The following is a 24,725-nucleotide window of genomic DNA, read 5'->3' as shown; positions in this document are numbered from 1 at the left end:
CCTGCTATTCATGAACAGAAGTTCATGTGTGTCAGTAAACGTAGCTCTGAGCACATCTATGCACTCTCATGGAAGCCACAGCAGCATTTCTCCTGTTGTTATTTCTTTTGCCACCTGCATCTCTGAATATTACACAATAGCCAGATTGCTGGTGGTGGGATGGATATGGGAGATTTCTAGCTAAAAAGCAATCTTTGCTGCTCCTACTGAAAAGTCTTGAGAGTTAGCTTCCCCCTTCCCCCCCTCAATCTCTTTCAGTTCTGTTGGGAAAACTTTATGGACATGAAAAACTATACAAATATTGTGAAAGCATAAAGGAGACAGCCTCCTTCAAGTGTCTGAAGTAGGCACAATCTACTCAGGAATGTGGAGGTTGAACAGTGTTACTACTTCAGTTCTTTGACTAGGAATATCTATGAGCTAGCCTCCCTTTTTTGATTGCAGTAACTGGAAGGATCACTTAGTAAACAGAAGTGTTGGAAAGATCACCCTGCAATACTGCCGAAGCATGTTTCCTTCATATCAGCCTTTGTTGCCAAAGTAGGGCCAAATTCTATAAACCAGTGCCTGTGAATAAAGTTACACTTCAATGGATTACTCACATGAAAAACTTTATTCATATCTGTAGATGTTTGCAGATCACACCCTTTGTCTAGATAAGCATTCTTCACAAACACACATCCTGCCTTTGTTATTTCCCCCCGCCCCATTCTTCTAACCTTTTTGTCTATTTACAAGCATGACCCTCATTTGTTGCGTTATGCTGAATTTACATTATATGGTCTCCAGAGCAGGGACATTTTTTACTTGCATTTGTGAGACGTCTGGCATATTTTTGAGCCTTCACAAAAGTAGTAACTAAGAACTAGAGGGTAGTGCACTTTGTCGCTTATGTAGGCTGAGCTGTCAGGTAGTGGGAGCTCTCTATCTCTGATCCTCTACCAATTTTAAAGGTAATTGCCAGTAAACTTAAATTTGCTACAGACAGACAGAGAAATGTCATTGAATTGAGTTTTAGGCCTCACTTCTGTCAGCCAGTTATCTACAAATAATCATGTAAATTAAAACTAAAGACACTTTGGCCAAAATTTTCAAAAGTGCCCATTAATTTTGGGTACCCAACTTGAAATTTCTAATGCCTGATTTTCTGAGATTCAGAGTACCTACAGCTTCCATTGACTTCATTTGAAGTAGTGGGCACTCGTTTTTTGAAAAATAAGACCCTACAAGTGCAAGCCTTGGCCACCATTGAAGTCAATGGTGAAACTCCCATTAACCTCAATGCGGGCCCAGATTTCACCCCAGGTCTCTAAAGTTTGGGAACCCAAAACCAGAAGCACCCTGAGAGTTAACATTTTTGAATATTTGGGGTTTTGTGCTCAGCTCAAGAATGACTGAATTTTAATACAATAAATGTTACAGGAGGGTCGATTTCAATGAAGAAGAGTTGCTGTATAGATCTGGAAAAGAGTAATTGCAAAGTTTTATGTGATTTAAGATGATTTTATGCATGCACAATAAAAATTTTTTAAATTAAATTTTATGTGGCATAATTAGTTGCAGTACACTGGAACTGCACAAAAAACTGTGGTCTAGATTGTCATTAGCCCTATTGTGACTGTACAGTAGAATGAGAAGGAGTAACAGATGCCTCCTTGTGCAGCCACATGAGAGCGACCTAGATCAAGGCTTCAATTCCCATGCAGAATGCAGTCCTGGCACCACTTCAACCAGCAAGTAAGTGGGTGGGGAAGAGATGAAACGAGTGGGTTCACCCAGGACGCCCGTTAGCAGAAGTGGCTGGGTGCAAGAGATGAAATAAGATGCATCTTTTTTAGGGCTGCAATAGAGTACTTAGCCCTCCCAGAGCATGCAGGTGGGAAGTACAGGAGGAAATGAGACTCTCTCAGGCACAATTCCTGTCTGATGCTCCTCCTGATGGGTGGAGCAGCTGTGCACCCCCATCTTTCTGATTAACGGCTGCCTCTAAAGCAGTGGTTCCCAAACTGGGGTTCGTGAACCCCTGGGGGTTCGCGAAATGTTACAGGGGGTTCTTGGGAAAAAATTTCCTAATGGTGGACAGAGCTGTCCCTAGGGACCCCGGGCAGCATGGGGCCAGCAGCCCGGAGCCACTGGACTTCCACGAGCTAAGGAGATCAAAGCAAGCAGATCTATCACACTGAGGAGATTTAAACTTCAAGACTCCTTATAAGAAATGGAAAGGGAGGTGGATACTTTTTGCTGTTTTTAAAATTAAATAGGCAGCTAGTATTGTTTTTTTAAATTATTATGAAGAACAAGTTTAAGCTTTGTTGTAATGTGCATTGTTTGCCTGGACTGCTCAAGACCTGAATGCTTGTGTAGGAGGAACTCTTTGAGTTGGCTTCTTAAATACTGTCATGACGTTTCACATCTGATACTCCTTGATGAAACAAAGGAGCCTTGTCTTATAACAGGCTTATTCAAAGTGATACAAGCTACGAAAGTGAGATCTTGGAAGAGTGTCGCCATTTTCATAATGTAATAAAAATACTGTAATGATAAATAATAAATAGTGTGTAATATGCATGTCATAAAAACAAATTTTATATTTCCCAGATCACTGCTTTTATAATTTATACTCAAATAAAGGAGAAAATCCCTGGAAATATTCATTTTTAGGAGGGGGTTCGCGAGACTTGACACTTTAGTGAAAGGGGTTCACTGGTTGCTGAAGTTTGGGAACCACTGCTCTAAAGGCTCACTGTAGGTCTCTGTAACTGTGAAGTACTATACTATAGCTTGTGTTGTTTTCCCTCATTCCCTCTCTTCCCCCTTTTTTCTTTCTGTCTTTGAAAATAAAAACAATCAAAGGAAATTAAATGCAAAAGTTATATTCATGCAATAAGGTTACAAATTTAAACAAAGGAAAGGGAGTGGCAATTTAATAGTTCAGGATTTTATAAAGTTTTATAAACATGGCCCTACCAAATTCATGGTCCATTTTCATAAATGTCACAGTCATAGCTAGAGCCCTACCAAATTCACAGCCGTGAAAAATGCATCACGGACCATGAATTCTGGTCTCCCCTGTGAAATCTGTTTTTTGTGTGTACTTTTATCCTACAGCAGAGTTTCTCAAACAGGGGTGCCAACCCAAAAGGGGGTTGCAAGGCTATTGTAAGGGGATCACGGTATTGTCATCCAGCTCTCCAGCTGCCCAGCTCTGAATGCAGTGCGCTGCCAGCAGCAGCACAGAAGTAAAGATGGCAATACCATACCACGCCACCCTTACTTCTGCATTGCTGCCAGTGGTAGCGCTGCCCGCCAGCTGCTGATCTCCAGCCGCCCAGCTCTGAAGGCAGCACAGAAGTAATGATGGCAATACCGCAACCCCTCTACAATAGACTTGAGACCCCTTTTTGGGTCAAGATCCCATTTAAGAAATGCTGCTATTGGATAAAAGTACACAAAAGACCAGATTTCATGGAGGGGACCAGATTTCACAATCCGTGATGAGTTTTTCATGGCCGTGAATTTGGTAGGACTCTATTTATTAACCTTGCTGCATTGCATGTTTTGAATTTGGCCTTGTCCATACACCAATATTGCACCAATTTAATTAAGAACTGATCTACACTTAAAAGTTTTATCAGTATGATTATGTCAACTAGGGGAGGAATTTTTTTGTCGACATAGTTATACCATTAAAAGCCCCAGTGTAGACACAGTTATACCAGTATATAGGTGCCTTATACCAGTATAGCTTATTTTGGTCCCAAACTGGAATAAGCAATACTGGTACAAACACATTTATACCAGTGTAACTATGTCCTCTCGTGGGGTTATACTTTCTAGTTCAGATAAGCTTTAATTTGGTTTAGAAACTGAATTAGCTAAATTGGTGCAACTTTCTTGTGCAGACTCTCTTAGATTGATTTAAGAGGGCCTAGTTTCTAAATCGATTTAGCTAAATCAGTGTGTTAGCAAGACTTCTGACTTTAATGGAAGCTAGATTGGTGGCCTTGATGTGTACAGGTGGTATTATTGATTGCTGGTTACAGCCAAATTATGTGCTGATTCTAATCCAAACAATCCCATTTGTTGCAATGGAATTGCACTGGGTGTATATCAGTGTAGAATGATGCCCATAAATGGTTAGTTTAATATATGTTAGGCCAAATTCAGCCCTGGTGTAAGTGGGTACAACTACATATCCTTGGATCTATACTCACAATAGAACTAAATCTGACCTGTGGGTGGGTTCTTTAGTAATGGAATCTTAATTTTTGCATTTCCTAATTTTTGTTCAAATGTAAAACCTTCAAGTTGCCTAGGTTTTATTATTCAATTGGCATATAAGCTAATTTCACCAAAGGTAGTTCTTAAAATACTTTTATTTGGTGGCATTGCAAATATTTCCTAGGGTAAAAAGTGAAATAAATAATAACAGTGTACACAAGGATTGCAAATCATTGTAATTGAGGGATGAGGGTGGACTGACAGTGGGGATTACGTTGCTGGTTGATGGAAATGTTCATGAAGCAATATGAAGAACAAGTTACTTCCAGACACAATGGTGTGTACTTTGAGAACAATTTATATGTGTTTTTGTGGCAAGGGAAGGGAATTGCTATTTTTGTATTATGTATTTTTTTTTGCTCAGTGTCTCCTTTACCTTTTTTGCTTCAATTTTGAAATCAGTAAACTATAAAAGTTGTTTGTGGCTGAAAATGATGCTTTTATACATATTTGATCTACTGTGCTACCCTGCAGTGCTATTGCTGGGATGGAAAAGAGGAAGGTCTAATCCTTCTTTTGGACCTAATCTTTGAGCAATGTTGTGAATCCTCCTGATACTAACCCTAAAATGATCCCAAAGCTTTTCAAACTTTGCCATCTATAAGAATGTGGGGGTGAGGGAAGGGAACAGAAAGCTTTCCTGAGATAGTCTCTAAACAAGATGCATTCAGTTTAGAAGAACAAGTTCATCAATCCCCTCTTTGTAAATGGGCTCAATCAAGTTTATTCAGTCCTTGACTCAATCCTGGGCAACCGGCGACCTCTATTGGTGAATTTATAAAATGAGCCGGAGGACAAAGAAGTCTGCAAGTCATCGTGCATTATGGGGAGATTAAATGAGGCAGACCACTTTCTCCGTACACTTTAAATTCATTTTCAAATTTAAAATCTTGAATAAAGATCTCTTACGCATATTCTTTAGGATACAAAATCAGACCTAGTTTAAAGGGCCACCTAGGACTGTAGCAGAAAAGTATGGGCGCCGAATAAAGAACAGGGAAGAGTAACTAGAAAGTTGACCTTAATGCTGAAAGCATTTTATTTTAAATGTGCAGTGTTCTGAATACACGATCTATGTAGGGTGGCAATAAAGTGGGTAATAAAGTAAACCCTTTACTCTTTCGTCTGGATTTAGACAAACGGATTGACAAGAATCACTGAGAGGGGAATCTCAGTGCCAAGAAATGGTTTGGAAACAGATTAGTATTCTGGTTCATTTCGTTTCCATGACAGGAAACAGTATTGCTAGACAGTATTTTGGAAGCGCTATTAATTTTCACTCGCGAGGGAAAATGTTTACAAGTGAAAGGCCATACATATGTACATAAACAAATTAGGGTCTAAGTATCGATAGTATGTAACATATTTAGATACAATATACAGAAACATTGCCTATGCTACTTCAAAAGTTTTCTTGATTAAGGTTATAATCAAACACAGTGGGAGGTTTAAAAAAAACCAAGCAGAACAGAAGTTGCAATTGCACTGATAAAAGACAGTTTAAATTCACTGTGCAAAATCCAGTTTTGAATTTCAGAATTGGAAAAGGAAGTAGTTATGTAAACTGTTTGGTCTTGGCAAAGGAGGTAAAGTCTTAAGAGTTCAGAGAGCACTTTTTAAAAGATACTTAGGAGGAACATTCATACATCAGCTTCACCGAAAGCACCGTGTTCCAGTGAGAGAGAGAGAGAGAGAGAGAGAGAGAGAAATAAATATATATTCCAATTTTCCCAAGAAGTTGCAACTGTCATGTGAGATGGAAGCTAGTCTAAGGTATGTCCTAAACCTGACTGTGTGTGATAACAGACACGCCTCCCAGGTTGTCTTGGGCTATCAATCAGCTCCAATGTGGACAGGATTGTAGACAGGAATCCAAAAAGGGCACTTTCATTTAGCTTTGCTCGTGTCTCCTCTCACAGTGCCAAGGGGAGTGGGGGAAGAACACTTTTCTTTGAAACACAACGCATACGATGTAGCCTATCTCTCTGCCCAAAGTCAGTCCCAACGCATCTCCTCAAAGAGGATTTCTCAGAAGGGCACTTAAACTCAACGCACAACCATGGGGTCCCCCCCGCCTTACAGTACTGTCTGAACCGAAATCTGGATTTCGATAGTCACTCCCCTTCTCCAGGAGTGCCAGAGTTGTTCATTATTCATAGTCCGGGGCGTGTCCTAAGCAGGAGTTGTATATAGGCAAGAAGTTCAGCTGAATGAGAGAACAGATGGGAGCCCAGAGTTACAGAGAGTAGAAGCCAATAGCAGGCAACAAAGAGAATAAAAAGAAGGGAACTTTGCTCTCTTAATTTATTTTTTCTCCTTCATTTCCCCTCTGCTCTCCTCTCTTTCCGTGATCATTTTGGGACCACGTTTCCTCCCAGCCAGACCATTTTGCTCGGTTTGGGTATTTTTTTGTTGTTGATTTTTTTTTAATTTATTTTATTTTCAAATTTGTGTCTGCGGCAAGAAATCAGTGTGAAAGCCAAGTGATCTGGGAGCTATTGGAGGGGAGGAAGCGACAAGCCGTCTTGGGCGCTAGCTGCTCTTCCTACTGCAGGGGCGGGGGGGCTGCGAGGGGCTGGCGGGTCCCAGCTGCAGACAGGGGGTGACTGTAGCTGTAGCCTTCTGGGCTCGCCTCCTCTGTTAGGGGGCGAGCGGTTGGGGCTTGAGCCTTCTGCTCTGAACCTCCGTGGCAGGGGTCTGTCCTGGTCTCTCCTCTCCTGTGTTGGGGGGCAAGTGCCTGTGACTCCCCCCTCCTGTGGCGGGGGGCGGCTCTGCCCCGGGCTAGGTGCGCGTGTGGCTGCGGCTCTGTCCCTGTCCTGCTCTCTCTGCTGCTGCTCCTCGTCCCCTCTCCAGCCCCCCCTGCGCTTGTTGCTATGGTGTCGCGGCTCTGCGTGCTGTGGGCAGTGGCAGCGCTGGCGCTGCTGAGCCGGCGGGCGGTGGCGGTGGGGCCGGTGGTGCGGTGCGAGCCCTGCGACTCACGGGCGCTGGAGCAGTGCAAGCCGCTGCCGCCCGAGTGCTCCGAGCTGGTGCGGGAGCCGGGCTGCGGCTGCTGCTTGACCTGCGCCCTGCAGGAGGGGCGCCCGTGCGGGGTCTACAGCGAGCGCTGCGGGGCCGGCCTCAGCTGCCAGCCGCGCCGAGGGGAGCTCAGACCCCTGCAGGCGCTGCTGGAGGGCAGGGGGCTTTGCACCAACGTGACCACGGGCAGCAAGCTGAGGACCTTCCTGCTGCAAGGAGTAGGACCACATGTTCCAGGTAAGGAGACCAGGCTCCAGCCGTTCACTCTGTGTGTGTTTGTGTGTGTGTGTGTTGTTTAATGCCAAAAAAAAATGCCCCTCCAAAAAAAGTTTGATGCAAATCAATCTATCAATCAGTTGCCTTTATGCAAAAAAAAAAAATTAGTTTGCACACACCAAAAACCAAACAAAAACCAAACAAAAACCCACTCCCTTACTGCAAAAATGTTTCTGTTAAGCGCCACCCAAGTATTGCAGCCAACTCCTAGCGGATGGATTCTTAAACAAAACTCCAGCCTTGGTGCACTGTTAAGACTGACGTGGTAATTCATGCTCTTCAAAATAAATGGTTGTGTTTTCTGATCTCGTGGTCAAATCTAGGGCTATGTGTCAAGTTTAGGATCATTTGGATGAAGAATAGGAAAAGAAAGGTTCTTTAATCTCCGCTGTTGCAAAATCCTTCCTTGCAACAGAGGTGAGGATGCTTTTTAAAAAATATATGAGGGAGTCGTTCCCCCTTTGAACTGGGTGACTGAGGAGGCAGGTCTGCCAGGCTGAGATATTAAAAATGAGTGAATTGCTTATAAAATTCATAGAAAGAGGAAAGGAGTACATAGACAATGGGACAAATATTTTCCCAGGCTGGAAAGTTATTGACTATTTAAAACAAAGCATCAGAGGCTGGTAGTTTTAAAAGGGGTGAATACTATGGGGACACTTTTGCAAATAAACGATTGGTAAAAACTAACCTTTCCAGTACTCTCTTGTAAGTAAAACCATTTAGAGTGTGTTTCTTTAAGAGGGAGGGAAGGTTGGAACAATTTTTGTAAGCATGCACATTTTGCAATGTTTAGAAACAAGGAAAGTTGGGATTCAGATCAGGAAAGCACAATTAATATTTGCACAAATTTCAGTAGAGAGTTTACTAACCAATATCGAGGATGTAACATCTACTTCATAAGACAGCACGTTAAAAGGTTTGGCACGGTTGTTTTTAAAGCAGCGTGGAGTTTTTCTTTTGGGTTGCAGGCACTCTTTGGCTGGCCTCTCCTTAGCTGTGTGAGAGGAAGTGGCCGCCAGTGCTGCAGGAGCACAAAATGCCTTATTATTTTTGTGCTGCTCACAAGCAGTGACAACTTGAAAGAGGGAGAGTTCAGAACATGCTGAGTGAAGTTTTAAACCTCATTGAAACATATGGCAACATCCTTCATCATAAGAGCTTGATGCTGTTAACTCTACCTTAAAAGGAATCCTGGATGAGGGGGTTTTCCATACAAATGGGTGGAAATTGGCAACGCTAATTATCAGTTATCATTATTATTTTGTAACTGTATATATAATGAGGAAGGGAAGGGGTAGATGGCTCTGGACTCTCACTTCTGTTCTGGGTCTCTTACTAACTTCAGCCCTAAATAGTTAAAATACTAAAGCCCTACTCTTGCACTCCTTATTCAGACATAAATCCTGTTGAAGTCAGTGGGAACTTTGCCCCTGTGTATAAAGTGAAAAGTAGGCCCCTTCCTGGGAATACAAGTTGAGTGCTTAGTTTTCAAGAGGGAAGAAATCTGCTGAACCAATGCCATGCATAGTGCCTGCCTCTTTAAGGGACTACTAGAGTTTCAATCCTAAATCCAAGTTTCCAGTACAGATTCTAGCATACAACAAACTCTCAGAATAGGATCGAATCTGTTCCCACATATACAGATAGGTAGAATACCATGTAAAATTGTTTTTTGTCGTTAAGTTACAGCAAGTGCTAAAAAAAAGTTTTATATAGATTTATATTTTAAAATGTCATTTTAATGCCAGATTTAGAAGGCCACTAACTTCTAGTGCATGTTAGATCTTTCTGGCATTAATACAGCTCACATTTTAAGGGACTATTATAATATTATTAATAAAAGAAAAAAGCAACTCTCCCTGTGCTTTTTTCATGATGGCTTTGAATGTGTTAGGAATGGGTATGTAACTAACATGACAACAGCTCTATAGAATAAACTTATGCAATACAGTATGTCTTGACATTATAAAAAAATTGTAGTCATAGCTCTTAAATCTGATTTGAGAACTGCTTAAGAACAGATTGCCATGATTAATTATATAAACTATGAAGTGGCCATTGTAATCTGTTGGTTATATAATGCTTGTTAAAATACTTTCTAAATCTATATGTACATGGTTAATAAACTGGAATGGCTGCAAAATGCTATTGGGCAAATAATTTAGATTTAGGAGATCTAGATTATAATGTTCTATTGTATCAATGCTTCCAAATATTGAGAATGAGAAAAAAAATACTACTTAAAAAAAAATGAAATTAAACCACAAAAAATATGTTCAAATACCGCTGAGAGTCTGAGTTAAACCCACAAAAGCCAGGAAATTCAGAGTTAAGACTTAAACTTCCTTAATCCATTTGCGCTGGGAGTTGGATTTTCCTGGTCAATTATGTCTACTGCCAGCAGTGGCTACACCAAAACCACTGGCACAAGATGTTAACTCTGATCCCTCCTCCTCCTCCCTGTGCCTATGTATTGCAGGGGCCTTAGTGCCATATGTGCTAAAATTGTTGGACTCAGTGGGATGTGTTAGGAAGGCTTTCAGTCTTAATCTGAATTTCTTGGCTTTGGTGCTTTTTAGTGAGCCTTTTAGCACTATTTTAATATAGATTTTATGCTTTAACTTTAGTATAGCATTGAAGCAACGGTATTAAAAGTAATCTGTGCCCTGAACATCAGTTATCATTTTACATTTCCAATGTGATTTCCCTTCCTTTTTTTAAAAAGTTCAGATGGCCTGCAGCCAGAGGGCTGAAATGCAGCAAGCAGTCTGACTTAACTGATAAAGAGAAATAAACTTTAAAAATATCTTAGAGGAAATGCAGCCATCTGCATTTACACTGGAAGAGTCCTGTATAGTATAGTATAGTATAGTATAGCATAGACACATAATCTTAAGTATATGGAAACATTGTGCCTGCACAATATTCTGGGGCACTTTCTTTTCTTTTACTTCTATGGAAAGTAGATAGAGATAGAAAATATTTTTAAACTCTTCTGACTCCGAGTGAAAAGCAAATAAGCAGGATGCTTGTTTTTTGATACTATGGAAGAGTGGATGGCAATGTTGTGTTCATAATCTGAAATGTGTTTCATATAAAAATAGAATCAAATTGGAAAATTCTCTATCAACTAAGTAAAATTTAACTTACCAGATTTTTGCAGTATGTGGGAGAAAATTAAGGCCCATAAAAATCAACATGGTAGTATTACTTCTATTTAGTAATACCTCTTTGTTAATTCCCTTCCTGGAGAAGATATAAAGAAGAGACATTACCTTACAGAATACTAACCATCATAAGACATTACAGGAATTCATTATTGTTACTAAGTGATAATAAAATCAGTTCTAGGACAGAAATAAATTATTTGAATTTTTTGCATGTCTTTTATTGGTAAAGTTGATAACAGATTTCTGGTTCAGATCCAAACTCTGGAAATGATGAAGTCCCAGTGCAAATCTGCCCCCTTCTGGTGAGAAAAAACTTCAAATTAAGGGAAGCAATTGGCTGTATATTCAGCTTAAATAGCAGTGGTTTAAAAAATCAAATTGATGTAAAGTATAAATGAAATTTTTCATACAATTAAGTAGAAAAGAAAGATGTATAATTAGTAGCAAACAACAGTGACAGTGGAATGACAGAGTTTAAAAGAATTACTAGGAGTTTACGAGATATTTCAATCATGAGAACATTAGAATTCTTTCTGTTCAGGAAATACAGACATTGCTGCTCAGAGAACACTATGACATTGAAGGCTTTCTGTGTTTTTTAATAAAAAAGAAAAGAAAAAAATAGAAACTTTTAAAATAAGTTATTGTGCTCCTAGGCTTAACTGAATTTCTTTGTTGAATTTATTTTATTTGAAGGAAATTCCAGTGATTCAGAAGAAGACCAGAATGCCAGTAGCATAGAGAATCAGGCCATCCCTAACTCTCACAGGGTGTCAGATTCCAAATCACATCCACATCACACCAAAATAGATATCATCAGGAAAGAACAAGCCAAAAATACACAGCGGTACAAAGTGGAATATGATTCACAAAGTACAGATACACTGAATTTCTCTTCTGAATCCAAACAAGAGACTGAATATGTAAGTATTTTTATAAGTAGAAAAGATGAATACATTCTCATGTTTCTTTTTCTTTTTTTTTGGCATGCTGTATTTGACAAGATAAATAGAAAACCAGATGGTGGTAATTGTTGTAGCCATTTAAGGAGTTCTGACTGTGTGACCAGTAAAACTATTGGAGATGCAAATACAGAGGGTCAGCAGGCCAGACAGATTATATTTGGAAAACACAGAGGCCTAGTGTTTGTTTTTAATCTGATTATCAATAATAAACCTTGGACAGTAAAAAGCTTAATCTCACCTGTAGTTATCACACATGGGTGTGAACAGATTCAGAGTAGGTCTAATAACAGCTTGATTAGATTTGATTACCCATTGGCAAGAAAGAAAGGGTAATGCAAAAAAGAAAAAGGCCTTACATTCAATCCAAAGGTCTGAGTCTGTGCTCCAGGAAGCAAAGTATGGAAAGTGCTCTAGCATGGGACTGAGTACCAGCTTTTGACTGATTATCAAATGTGCCTAGTGCACACAAAGCTGTATCTAGATTTGTAGCGATTGCTCTGTCACACTGAAAATGTCAGCAGGTAATGACCACAGGGATAAGAGCTACCACTGTTTCTTATTCCTTATTTACAGTATATGTGCAAGATTTGCAGGGCAGCCTGGGTATAGGGAATGTGAGCAGGTAAAACTATAATTCATGTACTGCTCTTGACAGACAATCTGGTTATCTTCATACCAGTGCCAACAGGCATACAAAATGCTGCTTGGGTATACTTTGGCACTTCATCAAAATATTCATGGGCGATCCAGACGTATCTTTCTTCTACAAAAAGAAGGCTTCAAAACCTATAAAAAGTAGTGAGTTCCAAGTAGAGAGTATATGGCAGCTAAGATAAATTAGCAATGTTGATTTTCCTGCATGTTCAATGTATTACTGAAGTCAGAGAAGTCAGACATTCCAGTTAAAGCACATCAGTGTCTGAGGGGTTCAGAATGTCCTTCTTCCAAAAAATAAATCTGTGTATAGCACAATTGTCATTTTAGGTAACTGTGAGGGCTGTTGATAGATTATGGGCCACTGGTCCAGAACTAGGGCTTCTAGGGTATGGCTACACAGCAGCTGGGAGCAAGCTTGTCAGTAGTCAGACTTGTGCTTGCAGGATTCAAGCTATCATGCTAAAAATTGAAGTATGGATCTTTCTGTTCATTTCTGGTCAGATCCATCACCCTATTTTTACGGAGGTTTTTTGCTGCTTAGTGCTTTTAATGTCTACAGATTTACTATTTTTAAAAATATAGGAGACAGGGTTTGAGTGAGAGGATTTCATTTGTGCTTTCTAAAACATGATCATTGACAGGGTCCCTGCCGTAGAGAAATGGAAGATACATTAAATCACCTAAAGATCCAGAATGTCTTGAGTCCAAGAGGATTCCATATTCCAAATTGTGACAAGAAGGGATTTTACAAGAAAAAGCAAGTGAGTAATATTTCTTGATCATTTCAGTAAGTGTATTTAGACTTTTCCACATTGTCATCTGTTAATACGAAGTCAAATTTAACATTACTGGTAATGTTCATGTGCATTACATAGCACTTCACTGAAACATTGCTTCAACCCCAGTTTTAGGACTTGGTGGCATAGCACCAAGCCATGTCAGGTGTGGACAGTGTTTTTATTTGCTGTCGTTCCTGACAACAGATTAATCTGAGAAACTTCATACCCAATCACACATGGGTTGGCCAGAGCCCTGGATATCAGTGCCCATCAGTTTAAAAAAAGCATTACCTCTGTAATAACCCACTGTGCTAGCTGTTGGAGTTACCATATGACTGTAATAGATCAATGCTTTGAATTGTAAATAGCTGCTTAAGAGTTCCTAGAAGAACTGGATTAGGTCACATTACAAAAAGCAACTTGAGAAAGCCATATATCTGTCCTTTATACACCGCAGAGATCACTTCCAAAATCTATGTCGTGTTATAGTGAAAGTGATACACTCAGTATTTACTCTTCAGTAACGATGGTCTCTCAACCACTTTGGTTTTCCATTTGTGTTTGGTTACGAGATCGTGACCTTTCTTGACAAATGCAGACACCACCACAGCTATTCATGTCTTTGTTATCTCCATATTGAACTACTGCAACATGCTCTTCTTAGGCTGCCCATGAAGGGCTCTCAAGAAACTTTGGCTAGTGAAGAATAAATATCAGGGCCCTTGCTTAGTGTTTTTTCATGTCAGAACCCATCATTCGAATGTTTAGTAGATTGCAGTGGCTCTGAATTAGTTTCTTGGTGCAATTCAAGGTTTAGTTTTAAATTTACAGAGCTTTATATCAGGGGTTCTCAGCTTTTTCATAGGCTGGATCACGTCTTTAAAGAGAATTTGTATTGTGGTGCACCTTCCCCCTCCCTTTCGTGATTACTCAGACCCACTTCTCCCTTCACATCCCTGTGGTAACCACAGCTTACACGAGAAAATAATAGTACAAAAGCATTCCATGTATTTTTAGCTGTCTTCTACTGTTTTTTATCAGTTGGAAATGAAAGTGAAGTGAGCAGCCGGCCCAACTTTGCTACCACTCATCCATGGACTTCACTTTAAGTCCTGCTGCTCTCTGTTGCTTGGATCATGGATTTCTTCGAGTATGTCTATTCTGCAAAAAAAACAACAACCCTGTGTATTCTTAACTTGATTAGCTAATCTGCATTAGCTAACTTGAGTTCAAGTAGCAGTGAAGGCACAGCAACTCGGCTTTTAATTTGGGTTAGCAGCTCAAGTTCAACCCCAGGCTGCCTCATAGGCTTTAACTCAAGCTTCTAACCTGAGTTAAAAGCCAAGTTGCCGTGGCATCACTGCTGTTTTAACCCAGGTTAGGTAACATGAGTTAAGAACACACCTTTTTTCAGCACAGGTGTACCCTTAGAGACAGCCCTTCCTCTTATGTAGCATCTCAACAACTGAGATCAGCAACTTTTGCAGATTTGATGATGGGCACTCACAGTGGGGGCTCCTGGCTCTAGAATACACTTCTTCCACTGGTCTGACAGTGCCTATGTTTGTTGACCTTTAGGGCATGCTGCATAGCTCATCTATTCACTCTAGCTTTTCCTGAGCAGCTGGTGATTTTCTCAAGCAGGGCAAGTTTCTTTTTTTGGGTTGGAGGTCTCATTTAAGCTGGTGTGAATTCTTGTTCCATGATATTTTAACTTGATGTAAATTAACGTAGGGCCATATGCAGGTGGCAGTCCTCAATCTGAATTCATTCCAAAATGCCATTGATTTCAATGAAAGTTATTCAGTGGACTAAGGACAACACTGACCCTCAGAGTGGGAACCAAGATTGTGTGTTTGTTCCTATGACATAGAAGTGGTTAGCTTATTTAAAGCAATAGATATTTTAACAGAGTTCCAAGAGATATGCTTTTTGTTATATACTATAGTCCTTGTGCTGCTTTAGCTATTAAAGAAGACCAAAGAATATGCTCTACTTTGCCCACTTGCAGAACTTGTCTGCAGTACTTTTGTCAACTTGCAGCTCAAATTGTGAGCTCTTTATGGAATGGACTTTCTTTCTTCAGTGTTACTCTGTGCTAGGTGCTTTCCTGGGTACTACCATAAATAAATAATAAGATCCACAGGCACCAAAATGTTGAGGTGCATTTTTGAGCAATGGCAATTCTGCCATTGGGGAACCTGGGCACTTCCCCACTCCAAAAAATGATATTAAAATAAGTGTACCTTGATGTCAGTTCTAGTCATCATTCAAAGCTGTTCATTTAATAGAATAAGATGAAGATCCCATGTAAGGGGAGCTGCTTCTGCACTCTAAATTATGTAGTGCATGTTCCACCAGAAGCTTTAAAACTGCATCTGCTGAATTTCAGAGAGAGTTCCTGCACTACATTTAGTGGCCTATCACGGTGGCATCTATGGCAAAGGATTGAGGGGTAGTTTCAGATGTGCCCAGTCCTGCCAGATGCCATGCCACATGCCTGTATGTCCCACTGGCTTCAATAGGAATTGAGGGAAGCTCAGCATCTTGCAGAATCAAGCCCTCAATGAGCACAGGTGGAATCAACATGAGCAAATAGGTTACCTGAGTGCTGATCTAGTGCCAACACTTAGTACTGCTATCAAATTGTAATGCAGGCCTTAACTTTAGGGTAGGTGTCAAGGGTACAGTCTGCAGCTCACAAAAATGCAAAATAATATGTTTACAATATCTTTCTAAAATTAAATACCACAATAGATATGAGAAATAAGTACATATATAATAGATTGCACTTGCTGCCCTATGGAAAATGTAGTGATTGCCTTGCTTTTTGCAGCATAAATTTAGGTCTGATACTTTAGGAACTGAGAGAACGTATCTAATCTGAATAACATAAAGCTAGGTTATTGAATGAATTTCCTACATTGCTACTATTAACATCATTTAGCATTTGTAACTCATTAGTATCCACATTATGACAGAAGAATTCAGTATGTTATACTAGGAAATAGTAAATCATCCCTAAATAATATTATTTTCACTGTCCTATAAGGCAGGCATTTTTAATGATGGAAATATTGGCTTTCTTCTGGTACCTCTAAAGTAGCTGGATATGCAGCTCAGTGCACTATGGTGGCACACCACCTCCAAAGAATGCTTCCCCGAGAAGGTTAGCAAGGTGTTTGCATATTTTGTAAAAGTAGTTCATTCTTTACCAAAGCAGGTTAGCCATCATATCGGAAGCTGTGTGGTGTAATGGTTAGAACAGTGCGTTGGAATCAAAACTCCTCCAGTGTTTCTTTTTGGCTCTGCCACTGATATGGACCTTGATCCTGCAAGCTGCTCCACACAGGCAAACACGCTCATGCCTAAACTGATCCCCATTGAATTCATGGACATAAGCATTTGCTCATACAGAGCAAATTGCATGATTAGGGCCTTTTTGCATCAGCTTAATGTCATATTAGTACCCACCTCATAAGGTGCCGTGAGAATCAAATAAAATGTTAATAAATGCTCTGAGATCTTAAGAAAATAAAGGCACTTTGTGAGTGCAAATTGTATGTTTGTAGATAGATATAGATACAGATACAGTCCAGTAGTACAATGTATTTCAGCTTAGTGCCAGGCTATGCAGTGCAGGGCAGAACTAACACAAAGAAACAATATGGTTATAAATAGGGCCCTACCAATCCCCCATGAAATCTAGTCTTTTGTGTACTTTTACCCTATACTATACTCCTTTATACTATAGCAGGGATAGGCAACCTATGGCACGCATGCCGAAGGCGGCACGCGAGCTGATTTTCAGTGGCACTCACACTGCCCGGGTCCTGGCCACCAGTCTGGGGGGCTCTGCATTTTAATTTAATTTTAAATGAAGCTTCTTAAACATTTTTAAAATCTTATTTACTTTACATACAACAATAGTTTAGTTATATATTATAGACTTATAGAAAGCGACCTTCTAAAAATGTTGAAATGTATGACTGGCACGCGAAACCTTAAATCAGAGTGAATAAATGAAGACTCGGCACACCACTTCTGAAAGGTTGCTGACCCCTGTACTATAGGGTAAAAGTATATACAAGTACACAGTGTTTCTCCAACGTAAAAGGGGGTCTCGAGCCTATTGTAAAGGGGTTGCAGTATTGCCACCCTTACTTCTGCACTGTTGCTGGTGGCAGCACTGCCTTCAGAGCTGGGTGGCCAGAGAGCAGCGGCTGCTGGCCAGGAATCCAGCACTGAAGGCTACACTGCTCCTGGTGGCGGTGCTGCTTTCAGAGCTTGGCACCTGGCCAGCAGCCGCCGTGCTCCAGCTATCCAATTATGAAGGCAGAGCAGAAGTAAGGGTGGCAATACCATGAACCCCCCCTCCCCCCAACAGCTTTGCCACCCCCTTTTGGGTCAGGAACCCCAGTTTGAGAAACGCTGACTTAAGGGCTTTACATATTTATATTTTGCCATTTTTCAATAAATATTCATGCTTTGTTACAACTCTGTGAAATTTAAGATTTAAATATCTAAAATAGTGAAATTCAAGATTTTTAAAATGCTATGACCATGAAATTTATTAAAATGGACCATGAATTTGGTAGGGCCCTAGTTATGAAGGACCAGCATTTGTCTACAGATAAGTGATAGGTTTGGGATAAATCTAGTGAAGTATCATGATCATCTAGAAGAGCCATATAAAGTTTTTCATAAGAAAGCTTTCCTCTTCATGTTCACATGAACCACCTCTTTTCCTCACTGACTGGCTCTTCAGGAACATGTTGAATGCAGTTGTTCTTCATGATTTGATTTGTGGTTTTCTAGTAATTGACTTTCCAGACACCCTCGGGGGTAGTTTTAATGAGTGAGAGGTTTGCTGTAAAGGAATTTTATCTATCCAGATACATCATGTAAAGCAATTTAAAGTATTTATATTTGGGTTTTTTTATATTTAATTATTATTAAATCAGGAGCACGGGGAAATTATCAGATAAATGTGGTTGCCAATATGAACTTATCATCTTGCCAAGCCATGTGATGTACAACATGAAATCAAATAGAAGAGTCAGTGGTACTGGAAGCTACATGAACAGTTCTGAAAGGAATTCTGCCCTCCACTCTCTGTCCATTTAAATGAATATTTGTTATTTACTTTACTTTTCTTGCCCGATGCTTCTTGGTAAACATCGGTTTAAAGGTAAAACTGGACGGCTGGCTTCGTGGTTGTTCTAGAGTAGAGGGATCAGAGTTTGAGTCCCTAATTTAATTTTTGCTCCTAGATCCTCAGAACCTGGAAACATGATACAGAGTCATTGTCATCATGTCCCCTGGAAGTGAGGAGTGACACTGATGGGCTTTAAAGAAATCTGTGTTCAATCCTTAAGTAAATCGTGTAAAAGAGAGGAAGTGATAAAGAGGAATTTGGAGGGACTCCTCCAGAGCATAAGACCCCTTTGTTTATTATATACCGCACCAGATCTATTAGACATTGATCCCTACTGTACGATAGAATTGTGGTATATGGGTCTAGTTTCATGGTGGGGGAGTATGTCTGTCTCAAGCAAGCAAACAATTTTTGATAGAATTAAGATTCTCTAAGAATTATCCCAAATCCACATAAATGGCCAGCTTTTCAGTAGATGTGAATTGGCATAGCTCCATTTAAGACAAAGCTCCCCCAATCCTGGGCCAGCCAGAGGCCAAAATAACCTTTGCTATAAATTAGAGTTTTCTAAAGGCTGCTCCAAGTTATGCCAATTGCAGTCCCATAGGGACGACTGTACTGACCAGGAATTAAGTGGTGGCCCTTATGCTTTGCCATGTCCCTTCTGCACTCCGCTGTGGAGGAGACGGAGCAGGCATCTGGCCCCTCTGTCAGGAAATCCTCAGCTGCCCCATTTAGGGCATCATTCCAGCTGTTTTGCACTTCTGAGGCAGCACAAAGCAGCTGGAGCTGAGCCCAAGAATCTGGCCCCACTGGTATACACAACACAGAATAAGAGATGTCTTTTTGATATGCACTGTCTATCATTTCAGTTGATGTCAGGGCAAGAGAATGCAAAATATGGGATTTTAGAATAAAAACATCCCTTTTGGGCCAGATAAAACTATTATGAGAGATATGTTTGACCCTTGCCCCAGTCCTGGGCAGTCAGTGCAAATCCTTATTTTGAACTTGAGAGATCTGAAAAACATTTCTGTGTTGCTTTGGAGACAAAGCATTATTTTTGCTGCTTATCTCTAAGGCACACAGCAGATCTGAGAGTTTTGCCCAAAACAAGCTAATTAGAAGAAATGAAAGGTGGCTTCTAGCTGTATTTAATTCTGAAAGTCAGTGATGAGATTGTAGAAAATAAAATGACATTAAAAATGAGACCAACTTTTTAAACTGATAATTTGGTTTACATATGTATCCATATGTAATCAAAGTCAGTTCCTTTGAACCATTGAGATTTGTGCAGCACACTTCATACAGTACCTCTAAAAGCAAGGAGGATATGTTACAGTTATTAGCAGAGGTACAATCTAGTGGACTGAATACCAGGCTGAGAGTTAGGAAATCCTCACTCTAATTCTGGGCTCAGACACTGACTGTGTGTCCTTTGGAAAATCACTTAAGAATTTCTGCCTTAGTTTCCCGATCTATGAACTTGTTATAATAAAAGAGATGTGGACTGTGGATTAAATTATTTTGACGCCAAAGAGTTTTAAGGATTAAACGTTAGCACTTCAGTTAGGTCCTGATCTAATGCCCATTAAAGTTAATGGAAAAATTCCCATTGACTCAATGGGCATTGGATCAGGCTATTAATGGGCTTGTTAAATAATGTAAAAGGATAAAATCCATGTTGGATTCATGTTTAAGGACAACTGACTGAATGGCTAACTTGTAATTCAAATAAAGATAATCAGATAATTAGGCAAATTACTAATGCAGCTCTTTTTTCGATTGGCCAGTGATGCTTTTCTCTCTCAGAAAACAAGCATTTGTTTACTTTGGACCTGATCTTGCAGACATTCTTCTGGCACAACTGCCATTTAAGTGACTAAGATTGTTGCATGCAGTATGGCTGCAAAAGAAAGGTTCTGAAGAAGAGAAAGCTTTGTGTTATTTCAGCACGTGACATGATATTTGGTCTTCCTGCCCAAAGATATAACAAGAATATAGACTTAGATAATCGTCTTCTGGCCTTTGGGATCAATGAATCTAAATGACTGCTTATTTTCAGTTAGAGTGAGTGCTCTTAGTTCATGTACCATAATAAACATGGTAAAAGCAAACATTCCTCAGGGAGAGGAGTCTGTACAGCACAATATCCAGCTTTCTGAACCGTGCAAGCCCTGAAAAGCTGTGGGTGACGTTCGCTTCATGGCAGGATGATGGAATCCAAAGAAAATTTTCCAGCGACGGAAACCCCAAAGAGATCTCTTCCCCCAAAAGTCCATAGTGAGGAGTTGTGGAGCTGGCTAGGGGTAGGGATAAAGGAGCAAATGAGCTCACCATGTTCCACAGTCTTCAACTAGCAGGGACTGTATGTGCTGCACTGTGCGGCCTTAGATGGGAAAATTAACGGCTCCTGGCTCATGGACCAATCAGCTATGTTATAAGGGTGAAATGGATTCCTATGCAGAGGCCTATGCACCATTTAAATCCTACTTAAACCTTGTTTTGAGGGCTTAATTGGTGCCTGCATAGGTCTTCTGCAGACTCTTTCAACATGGATAAATTTCATCCTCAATTAATAAAATACATGAGCTGGAAATGTACACAGCCCACCCGCCTGCTATGGAGGATGAGTTCTCTTGTTCCCTCCAAAGAAGGTGGAGGTAGGCTTCTTTTTTTGTGTATTTTTATTTTTGGTGGCAGAGGGCAGGCAAGGTCTTAAGGCTACGTGGCTTCTCTGTTCTTGTCCCTAGGTGACATATCTGTTGTAGTTGTCATCTAGCAAGAGCCTGGTAAATTTGTGCCACAGACTCTTTAAAATTCGTCACCAACTAAATGGTGGTCATTGTAGCTCTGATGAACTTGTCTCTGCAATAGGTCATTCAGTGAGTCTACAACCATAAAATCCCACAAGTCCAGTTGACATAGATTGTGACTCCATCCTGGGAAGGAGTTGACTGTCAAATGCTTAATATGACATTGCACGACTATTAGAGAGAGGTGCTTCCCCTTATAATAGAAGAAAACCGTCACAGTTACAGAGGTACCTTTCAGCTGGACTGGGCCTAGCTGGCGAATGTAATATGCAATATGTGATCAGGAACTATGTATGCTGCCTTAGATTCTCTTTGTAACTCTTGGGTGCTTGGTTTTCCATCTTTCCTGTACTAAATTATTATTTCTAGCGAAAGTTTTAGCTTTTATATAGATATATAAATAATTTATAGCAAAAGCATACACACACACTATGTATTACAATTTCAGGTTGGCTTGTATATATAACTAGTCCTGCTAGGCAAGTGCTTTCTCTAGAAATGATTTAGGTTATGGATTAATATGCAGGCAACCTTATTTATAGGAAATTATATATGTAAAGTTCTAATATACCTAGCAGTTGTTGAAGTGATAACTCTGTTGCAGGGTATTATATATCTGCTAATAAACGTCAACTACAGTACTGAAATGCCTTTGTCAAACAGATGCAAGCTGAGGTGTTATTGCTGCAAGTGCAGTCTCTGCCAAACATGTGCTCCCTTAGTATGACAAGAGTAATCTGTTGAGTTTTTTCCCAAATAAAGGACCTGATCCTACAACCTTTACAGTTGCAAGTAGTGTCATTGAAGTTGGTTTTGCTCAATAATGGACAACTGTGCTGTGTAATATCATGTGGAGTGGTTTATAAAGCTGCCTTTTTGTGCTTCTAAGAATAGTTTTATTGTAGGATTATTAGATCCCTAATAGTTGGCTGGCAGTAGAAATAAAATATCATTATAATAGTTTGTGCTGGTAATCGGAATTCCATTTACTCACAGCATGAGCAGTGTTGATTTGGCCATGTTATATTACTGAAGCTATCAAAGAGATTAGAATTAACTGGAACCCCTGCTGTACCCCAAAAAATGGTGCTAACTGAACCTTACATTCATTTTGTTTCAGTGCCGCCCATCCAAAGGCCGAAAGAGAGGCTATTGCTGGTGTGTGGATAAATATGGACAGCCACTTCCTGGATATGATGGGAAAGGAAAAGGAGATGTCCACTGCTACAACTTGGAAAGCAAATGAGGGGCTGGTGCCATCTCCTGTGGAATCTGTGTGTGGCAGTTCAACCCATCAGAGACCTTGGAGGGACTGGGGAAAAAGCATGGACTGCATTGGACTTGGAGTTACGAGTTCTGCCTCCTACTGATATTGGGGGATTCATTGACTCTATGGACTCTGCAGCTGCACCCTGTCACTGACACACTTCCCGCTTTCTATAGAACATAGGGAGCTCTGAATTCCCAAGTAAATCTGCACTATTTATCCCCAGAAAGAAAAAAAGGCACTTCAGAATGGATTCAGGGAGTCTCCACTGACTTTTTAAAATAACGGCCTGTGACCAATTTGATCCCGAAAGATACTGTGTTTTATTTTAAAGAATTTATAGATTGTAAGCTTGTAAAAATATTAAAAAAAACCAAGGATTTAAAATTTAAGCTTTTTCTATACAGGTCTGACGGGACACTTATCTTCACGGGTAAAATGTTTTATAAAAATCTCAAAGAACTTTTTAAAGAAACGTGTTTCTAAAATAAAGACATGGCTATTTTTTTCTGTAAAGTATATTATGAATATTCTGTTAGTCTGTATTTAATATAATTGTTTTTTAATAAACGTTATTTAAATGTAACATGTGAATACCAAATGTTACACATTCATTTTGGTGTATGCTGCTGAATCCATGCAAGTCAAAAAACAAAGGGGATTGTAAATAGAATGGCATATATATTTTTACTTAATGTGGATGAGCCAAAATAGATTTACTGGCTGAAGAAAAAGTTGCCTAAAGAGGCAGAGTTCCCTATTTGAAGTAGCTAAAACCATCAAAATAACTTTTAAATTAACCTTTCTGTTGGTTTTTCTAGTGTATACCTCACTGTAGTACTTAGATGTTAGATAAGCAAGTAATAGTTGCATTGAAATTGACCATAAACGACTCTTCTCGCCTACTCGTTTCAGCTATTCTAACACAATTTTTTCCCTTCTTCCCTTTTTTAAAAACTGTTAACACTAGATATTCTACCTTCATTCTACATGAGGAACTCCTATTAAAGTCAGTGCCAAACATATACAGAAAAGAGGAGATAGACCTAAATTTTAGGACTCTTACATTGCATGGTCGTAACTTCCACTGACTTCATTGGGAGTTGTCTGCTTGCCTTTAAGAGCAGAAGAGTAACCATCCGGTTCTGAAAAAATATGTCTCTCTGTCATGAATTCACTTAGATTTTCAATCTGAAGAGAGGTTTTATGTTCTTAATTTGTGGTTCTTTCAAATATCTGGCATATGGCATATATTGGAGTCAGATTCCCATTAAAATTAATGGGAAGGTCTACATGAAAATCAGTAGTGGGATATGGCCTATGGAATTGAGCATCTTTTCCTTTTGGGATAAGATTTGAAAAGTAATAATAGTTTATTACAAACTGCATATAAGTAAGTGGTGTAACTAAAAAAAAATCAACATTAATTGAATGTCCTATTCAATATTTAGCGAGTCAGGAATTAGGTAGTTTTTGTGACTGCACCCACCAGCCTTGTATTTGGCTTGGGCTATCTGAACAGCCTTACTTGCATCCCATGCAGTTTCTCAGTTTATAATCTTAACAAAACGATCTTGCATCATCATTAAAACTGAAATCCTAACCCAAATCCTAACCCAAACTCAGGTTTGTGAAAAAATTGTTACTCCAAAATGTGTACAGTCCTGAATATTTGGGTTTCAGGCAGCTTTGTGAATGGATGAAAATACTGCAATTGTAAAAGTTTTACCAAGAAAACATTGAAATAACACTTTTTTAAAGCTATAATCAATCTACCTTCATACTGTCACACGAGGAAGATATTGTATACAGCAGCATTATGTCATATAACTGTAGACATGAAACTAAGGGCTAGATTCATGAAATGGAGTCAATATTTAACAATATTCAGTAATAATAATAATAAGTCTTCTTCAAGTGCTTGTTCATGTCAATTCCAATGAGGTGTGTGTGCACACACGTGCATGGTAGCCAGAAGTTTTTCCCCTAGCAGCATCTGTTGGGTGGGCCTGGACGCCCCCTGGAGTCGCACCTACATGGCCCTCAATATAGAGCCCTGCCAACCCGCCACCCCCTCAGTTCCTTCTTACCGCCAGTGATGGTTAGCTGGAACTTCCCTGTGCTCTTGTCTCAACAAGCGCATTTAGCAGTTTCTTACATTGTTCTCCATTAGTTTTCCATTGTTCGTTAATAGTGAGTAGTTAGTAATTCGTTAGTATTAGATAAGTTTCCTTTGGGGGTGGGGGGAAATCCCCTCCTACGCTGTCCTGACGCCGGGGCATGCTGGGGTCTCTGGGCTTCAAAGCCTGCGAAGCCTGCGGCAAGTGTATGCCCAGAA

At 39.9% G+C, this 24,725-nt stretch overlaps 1 protein-coding gene across 1 annotated transcript; it reads left to right on the top strand.

The window, feature by feature from the left end:
• Positions 1 to 6,941: 6,941 nt before the first annotated feature.
• Positions 6,942 to 22,973, top strand: LOC113407017 (insulin-like growth factor-binding protein 3). Its single transcript, XM_026654083.2, has 4 exons — positions 6,942 to 7,533; positions 11,442 to 11,668; positions 13,009 to 13,128; positions 22,241 to 22,973. Exons 1-4 carry the CDS (start codon positions 7,155 to 7,157, stop codon positions 22,364 to 22,366), a joined length of 852 nt encoding a protein of 283 aa, XP_026509868.1. The 5' UTR covers positions 6,942 to 7,154; the 3' UTR covers positions 22,367 to 22,973.
• Positions 22,974 to 24,725: the final 1,752 nt, after the last annotated feature.

The sequence above is a fragment of the Terrapene carolina genome, unplaced genomic scaffold (assembly GCF_002925995.2).
Source record: "Terrapene carolina triunguis isolate 2854851 unplaced genomic scaffold, T_m_triunguis-2.0 Scaffold180, whole genome shotgun sequence".
NCBI classification, from domain to species: Eukaryota; Metazoa; Chordata; order Testudines; family Emydidae; genus Terrapene; species Terrapene triunguis.
Note: the sequence above shows the minus strand (reverse complement) of the source record. Positions and strands in the feature narration are given on the sequence as shown.

Coding starts and splice junctions, on each gene's coding strand:
- LOC113407017 (XM_026654083.2), top strand. CDS start 7,155: ATGGTGTCGCGGCTCTGCGTGCTGTGGGCAGTGGCAGCGCTGGCGCTG. Junction 7,534..11,441: donor AGTAGGACCACATGTTCCAG/GTAAGGAGACCA, acceptor TTTTATTTGAAG/GAAATTCCAGTGATTCAGAA. Junction 11,669..13,008: donor CCAAACAAGAGACTGAATAT/GTAAGTATTTTT, acceptor GATCATTGACAG/GGTCCCTGCCGTAGAGAAAT.